General features: G+C 48.9%; 2 protein-coding genes across 3 annotated transcripts in view; one reads left to right on the plus strand and one right to left on the minus strand.

Moving 5' to 3' along the window:
* Window positions 1–2,063, minus strand: part of DORIP1 (dopamine receptor interacting protein 1) — a 37,971-nt gene extending 35,908 nt beyond the window's left edge. The window contains exons 1-2 of one of the 2 annotated variants that reach the window (XM_075331094.1): window positions 1,937–2,063; window positions 42–566 (exon numbers count right to left, since the gene is read on the minus strand). In XM_075331094.1, coding sequence (XP_075187209.1) covers window positions 42–565 — 524 coding nt within the window. In that variant the 5' untranslated portion in view covers window position 566; window positions 1,937–2,063. The remainder of the gene's footprint in view (window positions 1–41; window positions 567–1,936) is intronic. The other variant, XM_075331093.1, reaches the window with a different exon arrangement.
* Window positions 2,064–2,128: 65 nt separating this feature from the next.
* PRPF39 (pre-mRNA processing factor 39) overlaps window positions 2,129–24,171 on the plus strand; it is a 169,675-nt gene continuing 147,632 nt past the window's right edge. The window contains exons 1-2 of the mRNA XM_075331092.1: window positions 2,129–2,307; window positions 4,626–4,954. Coding sequence (XP_075187207.1) covers window positions 4,649–4,954 — 306 coding nt within the window. The 5' untranslated portion in view covers window positions 2,129–2,307; window positions 4,626–4,648. The remainder of the gene's footprint in view (window positions 2,308–4,625; window positions 4,955–24,171) is intronic.

Below are 24,171 nucleotides of genomic sequence, written 5' to 3' on the forward strand. Positions count from 1 at the left end.
CTATGAAACACCACCCCCACCAGAAGGGACACCTCCCTTACTTGATGAGAATGGTCTGCATGTGGCACTTCCTGGCACGGAGCGGGCATCTGGGGTTGGAGCAGTAACTTTCTTGCATCGTGGCCATCAGACGCTCCAGATTTCTGGTGAAATTCTCATGCTCGTTACCGAACAGGTCGATCTCCAGAGTGGCCTTGTGTATCCCCGACTTGTACTGCCGCTTCTCCATCTTGTCCCATATCCACAGCAACTTTACCGAGGTGAAGCTGTAGGTGTCCATCAGATGGAGGAAGCAATCTACAAACTCCCGGCCCAAGTAGAGCGACAGCTCCCGGGGGAATGTCTGATTCTCACGTAAGATAACGTACAGCAGCATTAAGAAGCCGTCGATGGTGCAGGTGTTCTTCAGCGTGATCTCCACGTACAGCGGCATACAAGACACGGCCTTCCTGCCTGCTTTAATGGTGAAAACCCCTCCCCATGGGAGTACCGGCCTCCAGAAGGAGCGGTCCTGCTCAGAGTTGTTCTTTATGGAAGCTCTGATTTCTTGAAACAATGTCTTCATCCTGTGCAAAAGAGAATCACAGTGTAAATCTAAAAATCAAGTGGGGGGGGGGGTGTTACCATAGAGGAGCGGGTGGGTTCCCCTACAGCCGTGCGAGGTCTCCGGCGTGTGTGCGCCGAACTGCAGCTTTTAGTGATATGTTTTTGTTACATTTTTAAGGGATGTGCAGTTATTCCCCCCTCCCCAAAGAAAAAACATGCCAAATATCACCATCCTGAGATATCAGAAGCCTATATGCTATTAGAGGACGAGGGAAAGAGTCGGGCCCCAAAAGGGGACGAGGGAAAGAGTCGGGCCCCAATAGGGGACGAGGGAAAGAGTCGGGCCCCAATAGGGGACGAGGGAAAGAGTCGGGCCCCAATAGGGGACGAGGGAAAGAGTCGGGCCCCAATAGGGGACGAGGGAAAGAGTCGGGCCCCAATAGGGGACGAGGGAAAGAGTCGGGCCCCAATAGGGGACGAGGGAAAGAGTCGGGCCCCAATAGGGGACGAGGGAAAGAGTCGGGCCCCAATAGGGGACGAGGGAAAGAGTCGGGCCCCAATAGGGGACGAGGGGCGGCGCTCGGGCCAAAGAAGACGAGGGGCGGCGCCCGGGCCAAAGAAGACGAGGGGCGGCGCCCGGGCCAAAGAAGACGAGGGGCGGCGCCCGGGCCAAACGGGAAGAGGGGCGGCGCCCGGGCCAAAGAAGACGAGGGGCTGCGCCCGGGCCAAAGAAGACGAGGGGCGGCGCCCGGGCCAAAGAAGACGAGGGGCTGCGCCCGGGCCAAAGAAGACGAGGGGCGGCGCCCGGGCCAAAGAAGACGAGGGGCGGCGCCCGGGCCAAAGGGGAAGAGGGGCGGCGCCCGGGCCAAACGGGAAGAGGGGCGGCGCCCGGGCCAAAGGGGACGAGGGGCGGCGCCCGGGCCAAAGGGGACGAGGGGCGGCGCCCGGGCCAAAGGGGACGAGGGGCGGCGCCCGGGCCAAAGGGGACGAGGGGCGGCGCCCGGGCCAAAGGGGACGAGGGGCGGCGCCCGGGCCAAAGGGGACGAGGGGCGGCGCCCGGGCCTGGAGAACAGCCCTGTAGTGAAGGGACCCCTGGGAAGCACAGAGACATGTCAGCACAGACACATGCCAGAGTAGGGCGGCGACACCAGCGCATGGAGGGAGCAGAGTCACCAGTGCCCCCCGCAGTCTGACCACGTGCCGTCCGCCCACACAGAGCGGTGAGAAGGTCACGTGACCGGCTCAGCCTCAGTACAGCAGGAGGCTGCGGTGCTGGTGACGGGATAGTTTGGCAGCGCTGTTTGTCATTGGACGCCCGTACAGCCAATAGTATGCGAGCTGCCCCACCGGAGCCGCTCTGCAGCTCCGCTCCAATACACTAGCGCCTCACCCGCTGTCGGAGCTCGTACTCAGCCCAGGAGAACGGCGGCGGCCGCAGCAGCGGGGCCCCGGGGGGCGGCTCCAGCCAGCACCGACATCAAGCCAGCCGCTCCTCCTGCAGCGTGCCGTGCATAAACAAGCGCCACGTCACCACGTTCTTTGCGTTCCACGCTGGATACTGACGCCGTTAATATTACTCACCTCCTCTTCGTACGTGACGACGTGCTGACGTAGGGCGAAGCGGCCGTCTCAGGCGGCGTGTTGCCAGTTGTTTCCCGCACTGGTTCCCGGCTGGAGCATCGTTTTCCTAGGTGGATGTGTAGGCCTGAGGCCGGTGTGTGAGAGGGAACGCACGGGAGGACCGGGGGAACATAGCCGCCGGTACGTGTGTGTGTGTGTGAGGAGAAAAATGGCGGGAGGCGCCCGAGTGTGAGGGGAGCCCGGGCCGCGGCCATGGCGACTCCGCGAGGAGCTTAACCCCTAACTCGCCAGATGCTTCTTTCTTTTCTACATGTGATTATAACTCTTTCCGCCGCAGCCTTATTTTTCCCTTTTGTTACTCCCTTCTTTCTTGTCACTATACAATTCCCCCTTTTTTTTATTTTTTTATTTTTTTTTATGTCTTGTAAGATGGTGATGCTGAGAAGTCACTTTTTGCCACCATGACAGCGCCTTTGCACAGGGAGGTGATTGGCGCCCCTGCCTTAGCATGACTCTTTGAATACAGCTTTTTTCCTATATTCCAGGCTGCTGTAGGTGTTGCTGATCCTTGGTCCAGTGCTGAGGCCTTCGCTGGTTGCTCAGAGCGTCGCCCCTGCCCTTGTTGACACACGGGCTCGATCGTAAGCCTGTGGGTCTGTACAATTGCTTTCAGAGTGTTGTAGAGATATGTCCACATCATATTGGGCCTGTACAGGAGCCATGCACTTCAGAGCGATGTCTTAATAGACCGGTGGAGGTCGCAGGATCTGGACACCGATCGATCTGCTGCACAATGCAGCCACCTGTAATACATAAAAAGGTTACACTAAATGGTGCAGTATTTTGACCAATCTGTGAAGTCTGGATCTATAATAAAAAGGTGTTCAAAATGGCAGGTAAAGTTGAGAGCTAGCCCCGATCTGCGCTGTTAGAGGCTGGTGCTGGCTGCACATAAGTACAGCACGGCCTGAAGCCACTGTGTAGACATTCTCCCATGGCTCTGGTTTGGAACATTCAAAGTGTCCGTTAGTGTCTTACCTCCCCCCCCAGTGTGCTGCGCTTAGCCAGTCCCAGAGTATGGCAGTTCACTTCTTCCGGAGGGTGGCTCAGCAGGTATTTCCGGTGTGTCAGATCCAGACCGGAATGTAGACACCAGAGCCAATTGAATCCAAGGATAGCTCTTTAGCAAAAAAAAAAAAAAAAATTGTTCTCTTATCCCTTTTTCATAGGTGTGTTTAATCCTTTCCTTGCGGCCCTCCGCTCTTTCTCTGGCTCCTTGCGGCCCTCCGCTCTTTCTCTGGCTCCTTGCGGCCCTCCGCTCTTTCTCTGGCTCCTTGCGGCCCTGCGCTCTTTCTCTGGCTCCTTGCGGCCCTGCGCTCTTTCTCTGGCTCCTTGCGGCCCTGCGCTCTTTCTCTGGCTCCTTGCGGCCCTCCGCTCTTTCTCTGGCTCCTTGCGGCCCTCCGCTCTTTCTCTGGCTCCTTGCGGCCCTCCGCTCTTTCTCTGGCTCCTTGCGGCCCTCCGCTCTTTCTCTGGCTCCTTGCGGCCCTCCGCTCTTTCTCTGGCTCCTTGCGGCCCTCTTAGCTCATGTCGCTTACCTCATGTGCAGGGTATTTTTAGTTGCTTGTTACAACCACTTTCACTATGAGTGCATATAACCATGGATACCTAAGCTGCAGTGCCCTGCAGATGAGGTAAGAGACATGGCTATATTAGGAGAACTATACTACACTTCTAATTGGACGTATTTGCTAATATTTTTATTACACACCTACTACATATTGGGATAGGATCTTAGAGATGGGAATACCCCTCTAAGTATAGGCCATCATTATTAAAACCCTTGTTACAATGACGCTACTGAGACTTGTACCCCTTGGCTGCTGCACAGAGATTTGTTAGAGATCTAACACAAATGTCTAATTGAAAAGCTATATGTAGAAAAACATTAGCTTAGAACAGCAGTCTTCATCCTGTGCTCCTCTGTCTGTCTGACTACAACTCCCAGCATGCTTGGACAGCTGTGGACGACCCGACTTTACTGAAAGCCACAGGTTGGGGAGCGCTGGCTTATATTATCAGGTTTCTGATCACAGAATTTTGAGCGCTCTCCAAGGAGATTGATTTCTCACTAGAGGTTTTTATAATCCACAGTTGCCTGGGATCAGACCGTACTCGTGTAATGTCATTAGTATCTGGCTGGATTTCCCCATTAACTGGAAGGATGCGCTCTATAATTAGACTTGTTGTGGTTGGATCCTTATAAGAAAAGCCTTTAATGTGTCCCCCCTCAGTTGTCATTGCACTACAACTCCCAGCATGCTTTTGACTTACTTTGATATGTTCCTGTTGACATTTTATACATGAATAGTCCAACCTGGGTCCTATAATGTAATCCATGGAGGAATTTTCCTCAGTTTGCTGCCATGTTACATCCTGTATGTGCCACGGTCGGTGTGCTATTGGCTTCTATACATATATAATATATTGTTTTCGTTTAGATCCACAAAACTATCGTGCCAACATGCAGGACCCAACGCCAGACCCCAGTCCTGTGACCCAGGACCCAGAGGAAAAATCAGAGGACGCTGCAGAGGCTCCACAGCCTACTAAAGACAATACAGATATATTAGAGGTGACTTCAATGGAGCAATCTCCAGAACAAGATGCCGCCACCAGTGAAGTGGAGGAGGTGGCGGCAGAACCGCCTGAGAAGGTGAAGCCCGAGCCCCCTCTTCCTGCAGAATTTGACAAGTATTGGAAGGCTGTGGAGGCAAATCCCGAGGATTTCACTACATGGACCTACATGTTGCATTATATTGAACAAGAGGTAAGTAACTTATCTTGTAAGACTGCTGAAATAGCTGCATCCATTTCTCCTCCACCTCCCGCAGTATTTACAGGACCAGCATCTAGTAAATACCCTAATTTTAGCCTTCTGTCTAAACAGACCGGTTATTGTTACTCTCCTAAAAGTAAAGCCATAACCTGCTGGGTTTGGTTGGAATTGCATCGTGAAAAATGAAATGAGACCTATGTTATTAGGTTACAGCTATATCCCTGTGTGGAAGCTTTATTTTTATTTTTTTTATTTTTAAGGTTAAGTTCACACTTCGTTGTTTTGCATCAGTCCCAATCAGTTGTGTGACTGATGCAACGGATGCGATGCAGATAGTGGCACAACTGATGTGACTGATGCTGCAAAAAACATTTTTTTTTTTTTCTTTTTTTTACTGTTTTACTGGTGGCCGGCTTTTGTGAATGATCAGCTGATCGGCCAGCTTTTGTGATCGATGATCTTCACAAAAGATGACCGTCGGACAATCAGCTGATCGTTCACAAAAGCGGCCAATCAGCTAATCGTTCCGCCCTCTGGAACTGAACTTACAGGCGATCATGGTTTTTTACTGTGCGCATGCTCACAGTAAAAAAACAATCCGCCGCTCACAAAAAAAGTTAGTAAACGACTGATCCGTCACGCGGCGGATGCAACGCAAGGCCATCAGTCACAATCCGTCGCTAATAGAAGCCTATGGGCAAAAACCGGATTCCTGCAGAATATTTTGCAGGATACCGTAATTTCTCACAGGGAAGGATTATGACTGATGCAAAACAACGGAAGTGTTAACTTAGCGTAAGTCCCAAGATAGTGTTGTTTTGTATCCACAAAGTAAGGGTTAAATTAATCGCTGGGCTTCTGACACCCAACTATCTAGAGAATAGGTCTCTGGGACCAGGAATCCGCCGATCGCTCGTTTTTATGGGACTATCAGAAATAGCAGACTGCTGTACTCCACCTAATCTCGCAGACAATGAATCGAGCGGAGGCAGATATCACCAGATCCACGTTGTTGAGATCTATGGATATTAAGGCTATGTGCGCACACAGCGTTTTTTTGACGCTGCATTTTTGGCCTCAAAAAACGCGGAAAAACGCATGCATTTTTACCGTGTTTCGATGCGTTTTGGGCTGCGTTTTGCTGTGATTTTCCAATGCATTGCATGAATTAAAAACGTAGGAGAGAATTGACGTCCAGTTTTTTTGTGTGCAGACAGCAAAAATGAAGTGTATATCACCAAAAAGAGGAACCGAACAAAGGTCATAAAAACATAATCTTTATTAATATTCGCTTAAAAACAATTAAACATTTCATGCATATACTATTTTAAATAAACACAACCATTAGCTGGAAGGAGAGCGTCCTGAAGATAATTGTATGTTAAACATACAAGGGTATGGGTAAAGTGCAAGGCTTAAGGAAGGTTGTTTTGAATGTAATTATATGTAAGAGCATCAAGCACTAGAGAGAGTGCGGCCAGAGGTCATGCCACAAAAAGTCCAGCGCCTGTTGCCACCAATATAACCAGAGTAGTTTACCCAGACCTAAGTAAACAAATGCAATTCATAAAGGAAACCGTTCTATGTAACGACAAAACATTCAAGGTGTCGGAATCGACACAGAGATACACATGGTAGTGAAATATTTACCCGGTAGTTTAGTGAAGTACTGTTTCCTAGGTTAGACGTGACGCCCACAACCCGACGCGCGCACGTTTCGTTGCAGTCTTCTTCAGGGGGTGGAGTCATCAGGTCTTTCCGAAGTTTAAATGTATGTGATAAGCCAGTGAGTGCAAAAGTTGTAAGCATGCGTAGTGGCCATACTAAGTAAGAGATCACGTGGGATATAGTGTCAGAACGCGTCATATGCCCATCGACATATCACAGCGATGTGACGATTGACTAGGAGTGGCTAGTTTAAGTATAGGTAAGAGACAACCGTACAGTGATTATTCCAAAATATATTGTAACGTTGATGTTATAAGGAGGTTGCATAACCAGCCGTGACTTTTAATATATAGATAAATGGAAATGTAGAGCTTTTTTTAAAATGGTATATGCATGAAATGTTTAATTGTTTTTAAACGAATATTAATAAAGATTGTTTTTATGACCTTTTGTTCTGTTCCTCTTTTTGGTGATATATATTTATATCCGAATGGTCCTATTGGTCCAATATACCCCCACACTGATGATTATATATTTATATGATTGTTACACAATATTACCAGTGGTTCTATATATTTAATGGTGTGGCATGGGTATTGTTCTCTAACTATTGGTGATTAAAAATGAAAAGTGATACTCTGCTGGGGAAGCAAAGTCATGCAGTTTTGAGCCCAAAAACACTGCGAAAAACGCTTAGTGCGCACATAGCCTAAAGGGGTTGTACAATACTAGGACAACTCCTGATTACACATGTTTCCACCAGGTAAAATAAAAGCCTATTTCTTTGTCGCTCTATTGGGAGACCCAGACAATTGGGGTGTATAGGCTATGCCTCCGGAGGCCGCACAAAGTATTACACTCAAAAGTGTTAAGCCCCTCCCCTTCTGCCTATACACCCCCCGTGCTCCCACGGGCTCCTCAGTTTTTTGCTTTGTGCGAAGGAGGTCAGACACGCACAGCACAGCTCCACAGATTAGTCAGCAGCAGCTGCTGACTATGTCGGATGGAAGAAAAGTGGGCCCATATAGGGCCCCCAGCATGCTCCCTTCTCACCCCACTCTTGTCGGCGGTGTTAAGGTTGAGGTATCCATTGCGGGTACAGAGGCTGGAGCCCACATGCTGCTTTCCTTCCCCATCCTCCTCAGGGCTCTGGGTGAAGTGGGATCCTATCGGTCTCCAGGCACTGAGACCGTGCTTCATCCACAACTCCTGTGGAGCCTGCTGGATAGGAGCCGGGTACCGTTCAGGGACATGGCCCTGCTACGTGAAGGTACTCTGTATCCCTGTGGGGACCGCGCACGGCAACACCTCAGCTTTGCTGGGTGTGCTAGTGCACCGGGGACCGCGGCGCTGACCGGGTTAAATGTGCCATTACACACTCAGCGTAGCTGAGTGTGTTTATATGTAGGGGCTACCGCGCTAACCGCCGCTGCCATGGGAAACTGCGGCGCGGCTGGGACTTGTAGTTCGCCGGGGACTTCGGCGTCGGCCGCGCTTTTACGACGGCCACGCGTATACTCGAGTCCCCGGCTTGCTTGTGGCCTAGTTTCCCTTTCTCCCGCCCTCAGCCCTGACAGGCAGGGGAAGGGCGGGACGCTGCACGGAACGAGCAGCACTGAGGGCTGGAGTATGATTTCCATACTCCACCCCCCTCACTGTGCACAGTGTGAGCACCTCGGCCACGCCCACGGCTCCCTCCTCTCGTCAGGACGCCGCAGCCATTCCTGTCAGCTCCTCCGACGCTGCAGAGAGGGATTAACCCTGAGAGACCCAGACACGGTCTCTGGTGGCCTCATAACCGCTTTAGGCGGATGGTAAGCAGCACCTGTGGTGCTAGCCCCATGGTGCTGTAGTGTATTGATACATTATTTGTTTATAGTATATATTTTACACTGTATGAGCACAGTTCATTCTGGCTATATACCCTAGTGTGTTAGGCCTAAGCCACACGGCGAGAAAAACGGTGCGAGTGGAGTGCGATAAAACATCGCATTCCCCTCGGACCAATTCTAGCCTGTGTGTCAGCACACATGGGCGATTATTTTCTCAGCCCTAATCGGACCGAGAAAACAATCGCAGCATGCTGCGATTGTAAGCTGAGTCTCTTTCTCTCGCACCCATTCAAGTGAATGGGGCGAGAGAAAAATCGCACTGCACTCGCGGTACACCGGTGTACTGCTAGTGCAGTGCGAGAATGGCAATAGCCGGCTATGCAGGAAAGAGGGAGAGAAATCCCTCCCTCCCCTCCTGAGTGCCGCCCCGCCCCCCGCAGCTGAGGTCTGCTCGCACGAACGGACCTCAGTTGCAAGGACACAGGCATGACACTCGGCTCTGCTGTACTGCCAGCACGAGCCGAGTCTCATGCAAGGGGATCGCAGTAGTGCCCGTGTGGCCCCAGCCTTACTCAGGGAAAACAATAGCATGGCGCCCACAAAAGGCAGGGGTGCCAAAGCACAGGCTTATTATGCTGCCTGCGTCGCTTGTACGACCCAGCTGCCGGCAGGTTCCATTGACCCTCATTGTGTGCAATGTTCGGCCCCTGTGACACTTCTTCAGCCAGGGCCTCTGCTAAGAGGGGCCCAGGGGGAGCCACCTGTTGAGGGACGGAGTTTGCAAAACTCTCTGAGACTATGACTAAGATACTAGAAGCCTTGCAGTCCAGGCCGGTATCTCAGCAAAGGGACTCTGTTGAATCATTGTTCCCTGGACCCCCTCAGTTGGACCAACAATGTCCTCCCGGGGTATCTCATACATCCCAGACTGAGGGTTCTGACTTAGACCCCAGCCCCAGACTGACTAAGCGGGCTCGCTTAGAATTTCCCTCGACATCATATTGTTCAGGGTCTCAGCGGGGGGAATCTCTGGTTGATGATGCGGAGACAGCGGATCAGGATTCTGATCCTGAGGGCGCTCTCAATCTTAATACTCCAGACGGGGACGCCATAGTGAACGTTCTTATTGCGTCCATCGATCAAATGCTGGATATTTCTCCCTCAGCTCCTCCGGCGGAGGAGTCAGCTTCTCTTACACAGAGTATGTTTCTGGACCACTCTGTTTTCAGAGAGGCAGTCCAGATTCATCATGCTTGTCCAGATAAACGGTTTTCTAAGCGCCTTAAGGATACACGTTATCTTTTTCCCCCTGACGTGGTTAAAGGTTGGACTCAGTGTCCCAAAGTGGATCCTCCAATCTCCAGACTGGCGGCTAGATCCATACTTGCAGTGGAAGAGGGGGCCTCGCTCAAGGATGCCACTGACAGGCAGATGGAGCTCTGGTTGAAATCCATCTATGAAGCTATCGGAGCTTCTTTTGCCCCAGCATTCGCAGCCGTATGGGCGCTACAAGCTATCTCAGCAGGTTAAGCGCAAATTGAAGCAGCCACATGCACGGCCGCGCCACAAGTGGCACCCATTACCACCCAGACCTCGGCAATTGCGTCTTACGCTATTATTGCTGTCCTGGACTCTGCGAGCCGTACTGCGGTCGCGGCCGCCAATTCGGTGGTACTCCGCAGGGCCTTGTGGCTACGGGAATGGAAGGCAGATTCTGCTTCCAAAAAAGCGCTTAACCAGTTTGCCAATTTCTGGCGACAGGCTGTTTGGCGAGCGTCTGGATGAAATCATCACACAATACAAGGGAAAGGATACATCCTTACCCCAGTCCAAACAGGACATACCCCAACAGAGGAGAGGGCAGTCGAGGTTTCGGTCCTTTCAGGGCGGGGCAGGTCCCAATTCTCCTCGTCCAAAAGGTCTCAGAAAGAACAAAGGAACTCTCAGGCATGGCGGTCTAAGTCACGTCCTTAAAAGGCCACCGGAGGCGCCGCTAACAAAGCGGCTTCCTCATGACTCCGACCTCCTCTAGTAGCATCCTCGGTCGGTGGCAGGCTCTCCCGCTTTTGCGACACCTGGCTGCCACAAATAAAAGACCGCTGGGTGAGAGACATTCTGTCTCACGGTTACAAGGTTGAGTTCACCTCTCGTCCCCCGACTCGATTCTTCAGGTCATTCCCGCCTCCCTAGCGAGCCGAGGCTCTTCTGCAGGCGCTGTGCACTCTGAAGGCAGAAGGAGTGGTGATCCCGGTTCCTCTTCAGCAACTGAGCCACGGTTTTTACTCCATCTTGTTTGTGGTCCCAAAGGAGGACGGGTCTTTCCGCCCGGTCCTGGACCTGAAACTGCTCAACAAACATGTAAAACCAGACGGTTCAGGATGGAATCCCTCCGCTCCGTCATCGCCTCAATGTCCCAAGGAGATTTCCTTGCATCGATCGATATCAAAGATGCTTATCTCCACGTACCGATTGCTCCAGAGCCCAGCGCTTCTTGCGCTTCGCCATAGGAAACGAACACCTGCAATTCGTGGCACTGCCGTTCGGCCTGGCAACAGCCCCACGGGTTTTTACCAAGGTTATGGCTACTGTAGTAGCGCTCCTACACTCGCAGGGTCACTCGGTGATCCCGTACTTGGATGCTGATCAAGGCACCCTCTCAAGAGGCATGCCAACGCATCCTCGACGCTTCCCTGGAGACTCTCCAGGGTGTCGGGTGGATCATCAATTTTCCAAAGTCAAATATGACACCGGCCCAATCGCTGACATATCTTGGCATGGAGTTTCATACCCTCTCAGCGATAGTGAAGCTTACGCTGTTAAAGCAGTAGGCACTACAGAAAGGGGTACAATCTCTCCTTCAAGGCCAGTCACACCCCTTGAGGCGCCTCATGCACTTCCTGGGGAAGATGGTGGCAGCAATGGAGGCAGTCCCTTTCGCGCAGTTTCACCTGCGTCCCCTTCAATGGGACATCCTACGCAAATGGGACAGGAAGCAGTCGTCCCTCGACAGGACCGTCTCCCTCTCTCAGGCGACCAAAGCTTCCCTTCGGTGGTGGCTTCTTCCCACTTCGTTATCGAAGGGGAAATCCTTCCTACCCCCATCCTGGGAAGTAGTCACGACGGACGCGAGTCTGTCAGGGTGGGGAGCGGTTTTTTCCCCACCACAGGGCTCAGGGTACGTGGACCCAGCAAGAGTCCTCGCTTCAGATCAACGTTCTGGAAATACGGGCAGTGTATCTTGCCCAGAAAGCGTTCCAGCAGTGGCTGGAGGGCAAGCAGATCCGAATTCAGTCGGACAATTCCACAGCGGTGGCATACATCAACCACCAAGGCGGCACACGCAGCCGGCAAGCCTTCCAGGAAGTCCGGCGGATTTTGATGTGGGTGGAAGCCACGGCATCCACCATATCCGCAGTTCACATCCCAGGCGTGGAAAACTGGGAAGCAGATTATCTCAGTTGCCAGGGCATGGACGCAGGGGAATGGTCCCTTCACCCGGACGTGTTTCAGGAGATCCGTTGCTGCTGGGGGGTGCCGGACGTCGACCTCATGGCGTCCCGGCACAACAACAAGGTACCTGTTACGGGGGGCTGTCTGATAATAACCGAAAGGAGTATCAGACAGTCAGGGTCCACCGTGCAAAGACTTTGCTGCAGACTATAGCAGAGTGCAATACCTCTGTTAACTCACAGAAGGATATAATAAGTAAGTAAAGCAATTCCTCCCTTACTTGGAGGGTGTGTGGAATGATCTCTGTTAATAATCACAGAGACAAAGGCAATGTGTGCGAAATGGCACCTACCTAGGTCCGCTCTTCTAGTGGTGCAAAAGAGACGAACAGCAGCGTAAGCCGCACAAAGCTCCTACCTGCGTTCGCTCCACTAGTGTGCGAGGACACGAACCACTAGATATGGCACCTGCCTAGGTCCGCTCTTCTAGTGGTGCAAAAGAGACGAACAGCAGCGTAAGCCGCACAAAGCTCCTACCTCTGTTCGCTCCCCTAGTGTGCGAGGATACGAACAACTGCCAGACGCAGTATAAGGAACGTTACCCTAGCGGCAACGTCCACCTACGAGTAGAATCACAAGGCCCAGCCAGACCATGTTCCTCAGGCACCTGCCTATGTCCGCTCCCCTAAGAGGTAAGGATGAGGACAGCAGCCGAAGCTGTAAGGTATAAGAACGCTACCCTGCTGGTAGAGCTCACCTAGCATAGACAGAGAAATGCCTAGAGGAACGCGCACAGAGCGTCTACTCATATGCATGAACCAAGAGGACTGAGCACCATGCGGCGTGTGTCAGGGTCTTATATAGACTCTGTGCCTCATCCAAGATGGAGGACACCAGAGCCAATCCGCTGCCAGAACGACAGGAGTGACGTCATGCTGGCCTATCACCGAGCAAGGCGTCACAAGCACATGACCAGCGACCAATCGGCATAGAAGGTGTCAGAGACATGTGACCTCGTGTCAGCGATGATGTCACCCGCACATGTGCAATGGCTCCAAGATTGGACTTAGTCTCCGGCGCTCGCACATATGCAGTAGCAAGAAATCTGGACTTAAGCGGGCTTTACACACTGCGATATCGCCCGAATTTTGTCGTTGGGGTCACGGTTTTGGTGACGCACTTCCGCAATCGTTAGCGATATAGCTTTGTGTAACAGCGTTCAGCGATGTAAAATCGTCGCAAAAGCGTGATTTATCGCTAATCGGCTACACGGGTCCTAATTCCCAAAAATCGTTACTTCAGCAGTAACGAGGTTGTTCCTCGTTCCTGCGGCATCACACATCGCTGCGTGTGACGCCGCAGGAGCGAGGAACGTCTCCCTACCTGCCTCCCGGCCGCTATGCGGAAGGAAGGAGGTGGGCGGGATGTTACGTCCCGCTCATCTCCGCCCCTCCGCTGCGATTGGGCGGCGGTTCAGTGACGTCGCTGTGACGCCGCACGGACCGCCCCCTTAGAAAGGAGGCGGTTCGCCGGTCACAGCGACGTCGCCGGACAGGTAAGTATGTGTGACGGCTCTGGGCGATGTTGTGCGGCACGGGCAGCGATATGCCCATGTCGCGCAACAGATGGGGCCGGGTACGCACACTAGCGATATCGGGACCGATATCGCAGTGTGTAACGTAGCCTTTAGTCTCCAGCGCTCGCACATGTGCAGTAGCAAGAAATCTGGACTTAGTCTCCAGCGCTCGCACATGTGCAGTAGCAAGAAATCTGGACATAGTCTCCAGTGCTCGCAGCAACCGTAACAGTACCAGTGTTCATGGCACGGTCTCAAGATCCCAGAGCTCTGGCGGCAGACGCCTTAGTTCAGGATGGTCGCAGTTTCAGCTCCCTTATGTGTTTCCTCCGCTGGCACTGTTGCCCAGAGTGTTACGCAAGATCAGGACCGACTGCCGCCGCGCCATCCTCGTCGCTCCAGGCTGGCCAAGGAGGTCGTGGTACCCGGATCTGTGGCATCTCACGGTCGGCCAACCGTGGACACTACCAGACCGAACAGACTTGCTATCTCGAGGGCCGTTTTTTTTTTTTCCCATCTGTATTCTGTGGCCCTCAACCTGACTGTGTGGCTATTGAGTCCTGGACCCTAGCGTCTTCAGGGTTATCTCAAGACGTCATTGCCACTATGAGACAGGCTAGGAAACCAACGTCCGCCAAGATCTACCACAGGACGTGGAAAATGTTCCTGTCGTGGTGCTCTGCTCAGGGTTTTTTCTCCCTGGCCTTTTGACTTGACCACTTTTCTGTCCTTCCTTCAATCTGGACTGGAAAAGGGTTTGTCGCTCGGCTCCCTTAAGGGACAAGTCTCAGCGCTCTCTGTGTTTTTCCAGAAGCGCCTAGCCAGGCTTCCACAGGTACGCACGTTCCTGCAGGGGGTTTGTCACATCGTTCCTCTTTACAAGCGGCCGTTAGAACCCTGGGATCTCAACAGGGTTCTGATGGTTCTTCAGAAACCACCATTTTCTGAACCACCACCAACCACCGGTTCCCTCAGGGCTGAAGGCCCATTCTACCAGAGCCGTGGGCGCGTCCTGGGCTTTGAGGCACCAGGCTACGGCTCAGCAGGTGTCAGGCGGCTACCTGGTCGAGCCTGCACACTTTCACGAAGCACTATCAGGTGCATACCTATGCTTCGGCGGATGCCAGCCTAGGTAGACGAGTCCTTCAGGCGGCGGTTGCCCACCTGTAGGAAGAGGCCGTTTTACGGCTCTATTATGAGGTATTATTTTACCCACCCAGGGACTGCTTTTGGACGTCCCAATTGTCTGGGTCTCCCAATAGAGCGACAAAGAAGGGAATTTTGTTTACTTACCGTAAATTCCTTTTCTTCTAGCTCTAATTGGGAGACCCAGCGCCCGCCCCTGTTTTTTTGTGTACACATGTTGTTCATGTTGAATGGTTTCAGTTCTCCGATATTCCTTCGGATTGAAGTTACTTTAAACCAGTTTATAATTCTTTTTCCTCCTTCTTGCTTTTGCACCAAAACTGAGGAGCCTTTGGGAGCACGGGGGGTGTATAGGCAGAAGGGGAGGGGCTTAACACTTTTGAGTGTAATACTTTGTGCGGCCTCCGGAGGCATAGCCTATACACCCCAATTGTCTGGGTCTCCCAATTAGAGCTAGAAGAAAAGGAATTTACGGTAAGTAAACAAAATTCCCTTCATTCACCTCTTCTAGCGGTGTCCGGGCTTGCAGTGCCAGGGCTCATGTGAGGTTGGTGTCACGCGAGCCCTGTGTCCAAGCGGTGCCGGTTCCTTCTTCCTGCCTTTGAACACAGGAGCCAACAAGTGGAAGTAAATGGCAGGCGCAGCACTCGCTTCCTGTTGATTAATTTGTTTGTCCAAACGCGGGGAGAGAAGCCGGTGCTGATTGGACATGGGTCCTGGCACCGCAACCCCTGACACCGCTAGAACCGCCCTGGCTGTGGAGGTAAGTATAGGCTTTTTTTTATTTTACCTGGGGGGAAACATATGGAATCAGAAGTGGTTGTCTTACTATTGGGGACCCTTTTTAGTTATCTTCTTTTGAAATTGTATTTTAATTATTGTAGCCCAGTGGCCTTGGATAAGAGATGGAACTTAGTGTATCCACCATGAGGCTGTTGGTGCATTTTACCATTTTACAAAGATTGTTTTTCCACCATTTTTTTTTTTTTTTAGTAGGTCAGCTTGTCTTGGGTAACCTAAAATACAGGTTTTACCAGAGCCACAATTACCAGACCGTCACACAACTTGCCGTGACGCCTTGTGCAGTTGCCTTATGAACCACCTGGGTTCCCCATAAATGCACATCAGTAAGAGCATGTGTACACCTCTCTGGTTTTTCAAGCACAAAATGCGTTTGTAAAGTTTTTTTTTTTTCTCTTTGTTTAAATTTGTGAGTGGAAGCCGCCTGAAGAATGGACCGGTCACCTCTTTTAACCGCTTCCAGTTTTCAAAGCTTGAACATGTGCTCATCTAGTTGTGTTTACACACTATTTTGTTGTGTTAATGCCTTTTTTAAACTAGTTGCAGAGTGTTTCCGCCTGAAAAAACATGTGTGCAGGGCTGTGGAGTCGGTAAGCCATGGGCAACATCTCTAACAATTTCTGGGTATAAAGGAATTGCCTCATGCACAGTCAGTTTTGATGAACGGTTGAATTTTTCTATTTCTTTGAGAGCAACTGAAAAATTTTGCTGAAATATGGTCAATCTGCTGCTATATGAGACGGAGTGAAATCTTTTTCCTTGCGGCAACACTTTGCTGCTCCATGTCATACAAATACTTGTCAAAGTTAAACTCCTCATCTGATGAGGATGAAGATATGGCAGCAGTAGCACTGTGAGGCCCCAAGTCCTCTTCCACCTGGCAGTCCTGTAGCCGCTCATCCTAACCACTACCTCAATCAGAGCTTCTTTTCCTTTAGTAAGCTGTTGATCATCAAGCAGTATACGATGACTTGGGTCCACATAAACAGCTGCCAGAAGAATTTTATTTTCCAATAGCTGTGGCTCTCCTTTTCATTGAAACAGAAATGCCATCTGCGATTAAACCTCCTCTTTGGGACAGGCAAAATAGCAAGTTCTTCCACTCCCTTATGAAAATGCCAGGAGTTAAATCCTCAGCTCGTAATTTTTTAGTCACGGTAAATGGGTGATTAAACAATTCCTTCAATTCAGCCACCTGTGTCCATTGACCTTCATTTAAGGTTACTTGAGGGTTCACCATATCTATAAGAAACTATTTTAGTTCAAGCAATCGCTCAATCATTAAAGTGCTCCCCACTGAGTGGCTTGATCAACAATTGCCCCTTTCCCAGCACGACTCTTCAAGATGGAATCCATTTTAGGGGTTCTGGTGGCAATAACCAACTTCCTCACTTTTCCAATCAGATTTCCAGCATGTCCGCCCAGTTTCACACATCCGGCTTTTCGCCCGTTTGGCGGATGCAGCGTACGCCAGTACAGTACGATACAGTACAGTGGCAGCGCCACAACTTCCGGGTCACATGAAAGCATGTGACCGTCGTTTGTCGCGCTGCCACTGTACTGTATACACTATACTGGAGTGCGCCGCATCCGCCAAACCGGTGAAAAGCTGGATGTGTGACACCGGGGTCCCTCTTGCAGATTCTCTCTCATTGCCAGCTGCAGCGTGTGCACAACACAGCGCATGTGATGAATATGAAAGTGTTTTGAAGCAGCTTTAACCAGATCATTTAATTCTAAAGTATCATTTTGCTGTTCTTCTGTTGTAATATCTGTTTGTTCCTCAGTTACATGAACAGCACTGTGGCTCCATCTCACACATAAATCCTAAATGTTCTTCTAGCTGTTAATATTACTCTCATTCATCAGTTTAATTGTACTTATGTTTGAAGCATTGTTAGTTACAATAGCAAGAACCTGTTCTTTCTCTGACGCCTCATTGGGGGACACAGGACCATGGGTGTTATGCTGCCTATCCATAGGAGGACACTAAGTAGATGCAAAAATCATTAGCTCCTCCTCTGCAGTATACACCCCCTGGCCGGGCCAGGCAACCTCAGTTTTAGCTTAGTGTCTGTAGGAGGCACATCCTTTCAAGGTTTTGTTATTGTTTTTGAGGGCGACGGTTTACTTAGGGACCGATCTCCCAATACCATCAACGGGCGGGAACGCGGAGTGTCGCCTCCACGTACTCCCTCCGGCGATGCTGAATCCTGGGCTGCCTTTTACTGGACGACGGGTCCCTCCCACAGACACCGATTTTTCCAGAGCCCAGGGCAGAGGCACAATTCCTCAGCCCCTCTTTGCCGGCTCTGAGTTGATACATTGCACCTGTGTGGCCGGACACAGCAGGCTGACTCTATTTCCACTGCCTGGACTGAGGCAGTGTTAAGGTGAGATCCCCCCCCCCCCCTTCCCGACTTGGCTGGAGGAGGGGAAAGTCCCTTGCTGATTGCAGGGAATCCTGCAGAGATAATCTACTGGCAGCTATGTGCTGACTGGAGGGAGGGGGAGAAAAACTGTCTCAGAGGCTCCCTTCCCGCCGTTTTTTTTTTACTCCCGACTACAGGGGGCACTCTGACTTCTTCTTGGCGCTCTTTTCGCGTTAAGCCCCGCCCCCCAGGAAAACACGCGAAGATCTCCATAGAGACTCCTTCCTGAGGACGCAGGGCCATCGGCTGATTCTGGTGAGGGAAGCAAATACAATCCTTGCTTCCCACTGCTTCACTTGTAGCTCTGCATATCATTGCTCCCCCTCCTGGCATACTCCTATTAGGAACATGCAGAACTCTAAGGGTACTAAGAGTGCTAAGGCTCCCATAGTCTATTATTCAGCCTGCATTGCCTGCCACGCTGAGCTACCACGTAAACGCACCTCTTCTCTCTGTGAGTCCTGTGCCCCTGTTAAGGTGAACTCATAACCAGAGATCACTAGTTGCCTACTGCCTGGCCGAATTGATATGGGCCAAGTGCATGCATAAAAGAATCCACACCAGACACAGTCGGATGTGTAATCTCTTCTTGGTCACAGTAGAAAATGGCACCAAACAGACAGAGAGACTCGTGCGTCCTCTTGATATAGGCTAGGGGCGTACACAAGTTCAGATATGCATATTTAGTGGGACAGTTCATGGGCTAGCCAATGGGGAGATCCGTGTTGCTGTTGATGGGCAGGTCTGACTCCAGTGGACGAAACCATGACGATGGGAGGGACGTCATCTGGTGCATCCATGCTGATGGTTTGGTCTGTGATTTCCAGCTTGACCAGGGATCTTCCCTTATATGGTATCTTCTTTCATCTGGACATTCCTTGCATTCCAGGCAAGGTGTGGAGAAACAGGCAATGGCAGCCACCTTTATATCTGTGTCATGCATATGATCTGAAACCTGAATTATGTAAGACAAATCGACATATTTCCCACAATGCTCTATGTCCAGAGGTTAATTAAGTATTTCATTTTATGGCTCTCCTCAACAGTCCCCCCTAAATACTTTATTAACCTTCTGACCCTACCATGGTCCTCTAACACATCAGCTCTAATGCTTTAACTGCAACCTTTTTCCGTTTTGCTATCCGCTATACAAGCAATACTAAGCTTTTGCCCCCGCTGGTACAGACTGCTGATCAGAGAGTTGATCACATCCCGCACACACAGTTCACAGAGGCACAGGTAACTAGAACAGACTATTTAATGCTGACGAGCTCACTCAGATTTCGAGATTAATCGATTAGAAAGAGTAAGGCAATTGTAAGAATAAGCTTCTTACTGTTATGCTGCAGCTTTTAGCGTTACTGTTTCTGAAAGGCTGATTCTCAGTCAATATCCGAGTGCTGTCCGCGTCTTCGAGACTTTTCTACCCGAATATACCTGATTGTATCACAACACTAATGGATCTCTTCTTGTCTCTGGTCTATAATCTACCACCAGGAGGCCTTTAACAAGATTTCCCTTACACATGGATCCGATTACCTTCAGTAACACAGAGTAGCACTTTTACGGCTTCAAATACCAACAAATAAAACAATACCAGTTACCTATAAGTGTATGTTATCCTTAAGTCACTTAAACCCTTAAAATAATTGATCGGTTCAGGTCAGATAATGTCTTTCCCACCATGAGCCCTTATTTGTGTAATATTCCTGTACCCATTGTTCCCTTATGGTTATTTCCCATGTATCATCCCCAATCTAGAAATTCTCCATAAAGTTCTATATGAGATAATCCAGCACTATGTGTGTTGTGACCCTCATTCTGCTGGTACGATGGACTCTTTACAGCGGCTGCTGTCTCCAGATGGGTTTTCCCTCAAGCTTCATGGAAGATGCTGTGGTTGGGATAAGCTGGATCGGTCCACCTGATTCTGACTCAGGGATCATTCTGACTTGTCTTTTTAGGATCACCCAGTCTCCGGGCTGGAGACCACGTGCTCCTGACACTGATTTAGGATCTGGAATTGGAGGATACACATGTTTAACACACTATACAGGCAGTTGTATACGGCTCATACATCACTGGTCAGGATATCACACTGTATCTGCAGTATGTGTGAGAAATATAATCACGTTCTAGGTACTAAACCAAAAATACCTTATATAAAGATTGAATTATTAAGGAAAACGAACATTTGTTACATGATTTGCAGCGTTCACCATTATCTTGTGGATCGTTACATGTTTATGTTATAATCATTAAAATTCCAAACAACATACACCCATGTGACTATAGACACAATAAGATATTCCAATAAAGGAGGGGGCAGGGATTGGGGCAATAGCCCTAAAACTCTCCCTACCTCGCAGCGGAGGTCGGCACCCTATAAGGCGAATTGGCGCCCCCGCTCACCGACGGCTCACCCTCCCTCTCCCTACACTGCTAAGCTAATACGTGTTGCTAATGTCAGTGAGGGAAATATAGAAACCGTGAGATACCGGGGATAAAGAGGCGTCAATATGCAGTTATATATATCCAATTCATTCCCAAAGATTAAATATTCACACTCTGTATTTACATAGCTGTTTGTAGCTTAAATCAATATGATACAGCAAATTCAAGAACCAAACCCTAAAAGAAATTAAATATCTCACATGTATAACATGTACCCACTGTATCAATATAATAATAATAAGGCCAGGTAGAGTCATGAGGAGATCTCGTCCAATCACAGACTCTCCCTGTACAATTCACACTCAGGCTAATAAAATAAACACATATTTGTCAGACACTTAGCATGAAAGAAGCGCAACGCGTTTCTCCCCTCTTCACAACGGCAGACAGGTTCATCAGGGGCATCCCCAGGTACTGACCTCTATAGTGACCTCTGCTATAGAATATGTACTTTTACCGCTTTTTAGGAACTCCATCTTTACATAGCACCAGCACCATGAGTTTTTCAGCAGTAATGTTTTCCACACTGGATATGTTTCAGAGCAGACCTGAAAAGAAATTCACTCAACACGCACAAAACTCATATAAACCTACTCATGGTAGATGTATATGACTAATCTGCAATCACCGGAGCAGTAGAGCGGATGAGGGGGGTGTTGCTACGAGGTCTTTACAGTTTTTTCTACCTTAATAGGCACACGTCTTACAAGACTGGATGTGTCTGGCCACCTGGGTACTGAGCAGTGGTGCCGCCCAGATCTTGTCCATCCCAACACCTTTGTCACATGGGTTACCTGGGCCATTATTGAGTAGAGCGCTCATGGCAGAGAAAGCTTACCGCCCTTTATCCACAGACCTTCCTCAGTCACTGGCTCCCTGCGTCTCACACTCCGTTCCTTGCTGAATCGCTTGTTCCTGTAAGGATTTAAGAACACAAGGAGTGACCAATGTCACGGAGGACGTGACAGGAGCCACCGAGGTACTGGTCTGCCTTGTATAAGGACTCTCAACTCTAGGCCCATTCACTGCTTCTTTGTTGCCTGCTCCATCAGTCACCGGCTCTTTTGATAACAGGAGAGCGCCTCCACCTGGGCTCATATACACTCTCTACGGTCTTTATAGATTTATGACGTCACACTCCACATTTTGACTATCTTACCCCTTTCCGCTCTACGAACCACAGTGATCGCAAATCTTCATCTCATTCTCCTATTTCGATGAGAGAGGAGTGGTTTGATTTTTAATACCTCATGTTGCGTAACCTCAGCATATCCAGTGCAGAATCAACCAGCATCTTGGTATCTGGATCCATCTACGGAAAAACTCAAAATCTGCATTAGCAATGGCCTCATCTGAGACATGTTCAAAACCTGACGATTCTTGTTACATCAGAGCAATCATGAGATATATGTGTGTCTGCTGTATCCTCCTTACAGATAAAAATATAAAGACAACTTAATAGAAAAACCCAATCGATGAACAAATTAAAACCTTAAATAATATGTGTGACTTTCCACATCATCTTTCCCCCCCTTTTTGAATCTATTATCCAAAACATAATTAGATTCAAAAAGTGTGTGGCCCCGGAGCTCTACATTTAGGTATAAAAGTCACATTGTATAGATTGTACCTAATCGGGAACAGCAGAAATATTGTTTTTATCTGTAACTTAATAATGGAAAACCCTTTCAATGGTTTTTATAACCTTTGCTTAAACCACAGAAATCTGCACTGCAAAGAAAGCAGATTATTCAATACATTAAATATAAAACACAGAATTCCATAAATAATCCACATTCCTTAAAACAAATTATTGTAATTATTAATAAATATATTAATAAATTATTATTATATTATTATTATTATTATTATTAACTATAATAACGTAGCACAACCTCTGGATATTGGATGTAGGGGCGTTCATTTTTGAATCATTGAGGAGATTATCCAACAGACCTCTATGCTTGAAAAGCTATCAATGAATCTAAACATGTCCACAGTTAACTTTTATTTCTTTGGGATAAAATTAGTAAAATAAAAAACTACTGTCAATAACCTTTTTCCAATATAATTTGCAATGAATTAAATGCAGGATAAACCCCCCATGTTTGGCCTGTTGGGTTTTTTTTTTTTCTTCACAGCTAACTCACAATAGATCGAAGGTGAGATGAAAAACCTGCCCCACAGGTTTTTTTTTTTTTTTTTTTTTCTAAAAATTGCTACTTCCCCCAAAAGCACAGTTCATTTTGCCTGGACACGAGTGATATCTCTCTCCTTCTGTTGGATTTTTTTTTTTTTTTTTTTTTTTTTTTTTTTTTTTTTTTTTTTTTTAAAACATTCAACTCTCAGGATTATTCGCCATATTCGTAATTGGAATATGTATTATTTATCATGACATCTGCCGCAAAGGTACGTTTATTTTAAGGTTTTTCTCTTATTCTTTTATTGCTTATTAATTTAATAAGATATTGCTCCTTGTGACTGTCCTGACTCAATCCAACCTGCACCCTGGATCTATATTAAGTGTCTTCCATAACTACCCAATCATACAATATTCCATCTTTTAGTGCTATAAACATTTACTAACACTTCATGTTATTCAGTGAGAGCAGTTTTGTCAGCTGCACTGGAGGGCTCCATACAGATTTACTAACAAAATGGCCACTGCCAGAATAGCACATGGCTTCTTTGTATAAGGGCGGTTGAACCACATGAGAGGGGGAAGGGAGAAACTGATTTTACTTCTGCTAAACTTACAAGTTTAACCAATTATCCTTCCTGCCTATATTCCATACTCTATACATATACACACAGATTTACATATCCACAGTCCTGGTCCAACTACAGTTAAAAACACTAATTTTTCTGTCTAAGTATGTACTACTCCATTCAGCCATGTGCTTCATCCACCATTTTAAAATCTTACCTAAAATGTCTGCCTCCATGACTAGCACATGGTTTATCACAGGATTGCGGCCTAGAGTCCCCACATCTCAACACAGTCCACTCATCCGGATCTTTCCGGCACAACTAGACACCGCTTCACCAATTTTTCCATCTTTCTCTCAAGATAAACAACACCAACAAAACCAACAAACAAACACAGGAGGAGATGACTCACAACTGACACACAACTTGAACACTAAGTAAAGTTTTTGTTAAGTCTGCAGCAGGCGCCTCGTCACGGTGTCCCTGCCCAGTTTCTACATGGTCCATAATTCATAAAGACACCAATGGTGTCACCCCTGGCTACAAGGTGCCCGTACCAGCCGATTCACGTCCAGCGCTTTTTTCTAGACCCCAAGACACCTCATACCAATTATATCACCCAAGCTTGCGCTAAGCCCCAATGGTATCCGTACCAGCCATTTCACGTCCAGCGTTAGGCCCCAAGACTACCACGTACCAGCCACAATGCGCAACTTAAACGCTATGCCCCAATGGTATCCGTACCAGCCATTCCACGCTACACTGCACTAGGCCCCAAGATTACCACGTACCAGCAGTCCCACGTATTTCCTTACAGAGCCATAAACTGTACCACAGGCGACAACCGTATACTATACCACAGACAATATCCTTTACCATATCAACAAATTTGAGAGCCCGTGAAAAACACGTGCCTAACCTGACCAATTAAAACCTGCCCTATATCTCTAGGTCTTGTACCAAACCGTATTAACTACTTAAGTTTCCACTAGAACCACAAACCATATCACAGGCGACAACTAACAGAACTCACAAACCCACATGCTCTCTTCACAAATACACAACAGGCAGCAGGCAACTGAATATGTGACGGTTCTTCCGAGATTAATATGGCCAATAGCCGTGAGACCCGTCTGCCCGT

The sequence above is a fragment of the Anomaloglossus baeobatrachus genome, chromosome 12 (genome assembly GCF_048569485.1).
Source record: "Anomaloglossus baeobatrachus isolate aAnoBae1 chromosome 12, aAnoBae1.hap1, whole genome shotgun sequence".
NCBI classification, from domain to species: Eukaryota; Metazoa; Chordata; class Amphibia; order Anura; family Aromobatidae; genus Anomaloglossus; species Anomaloglossus baeobatrachus.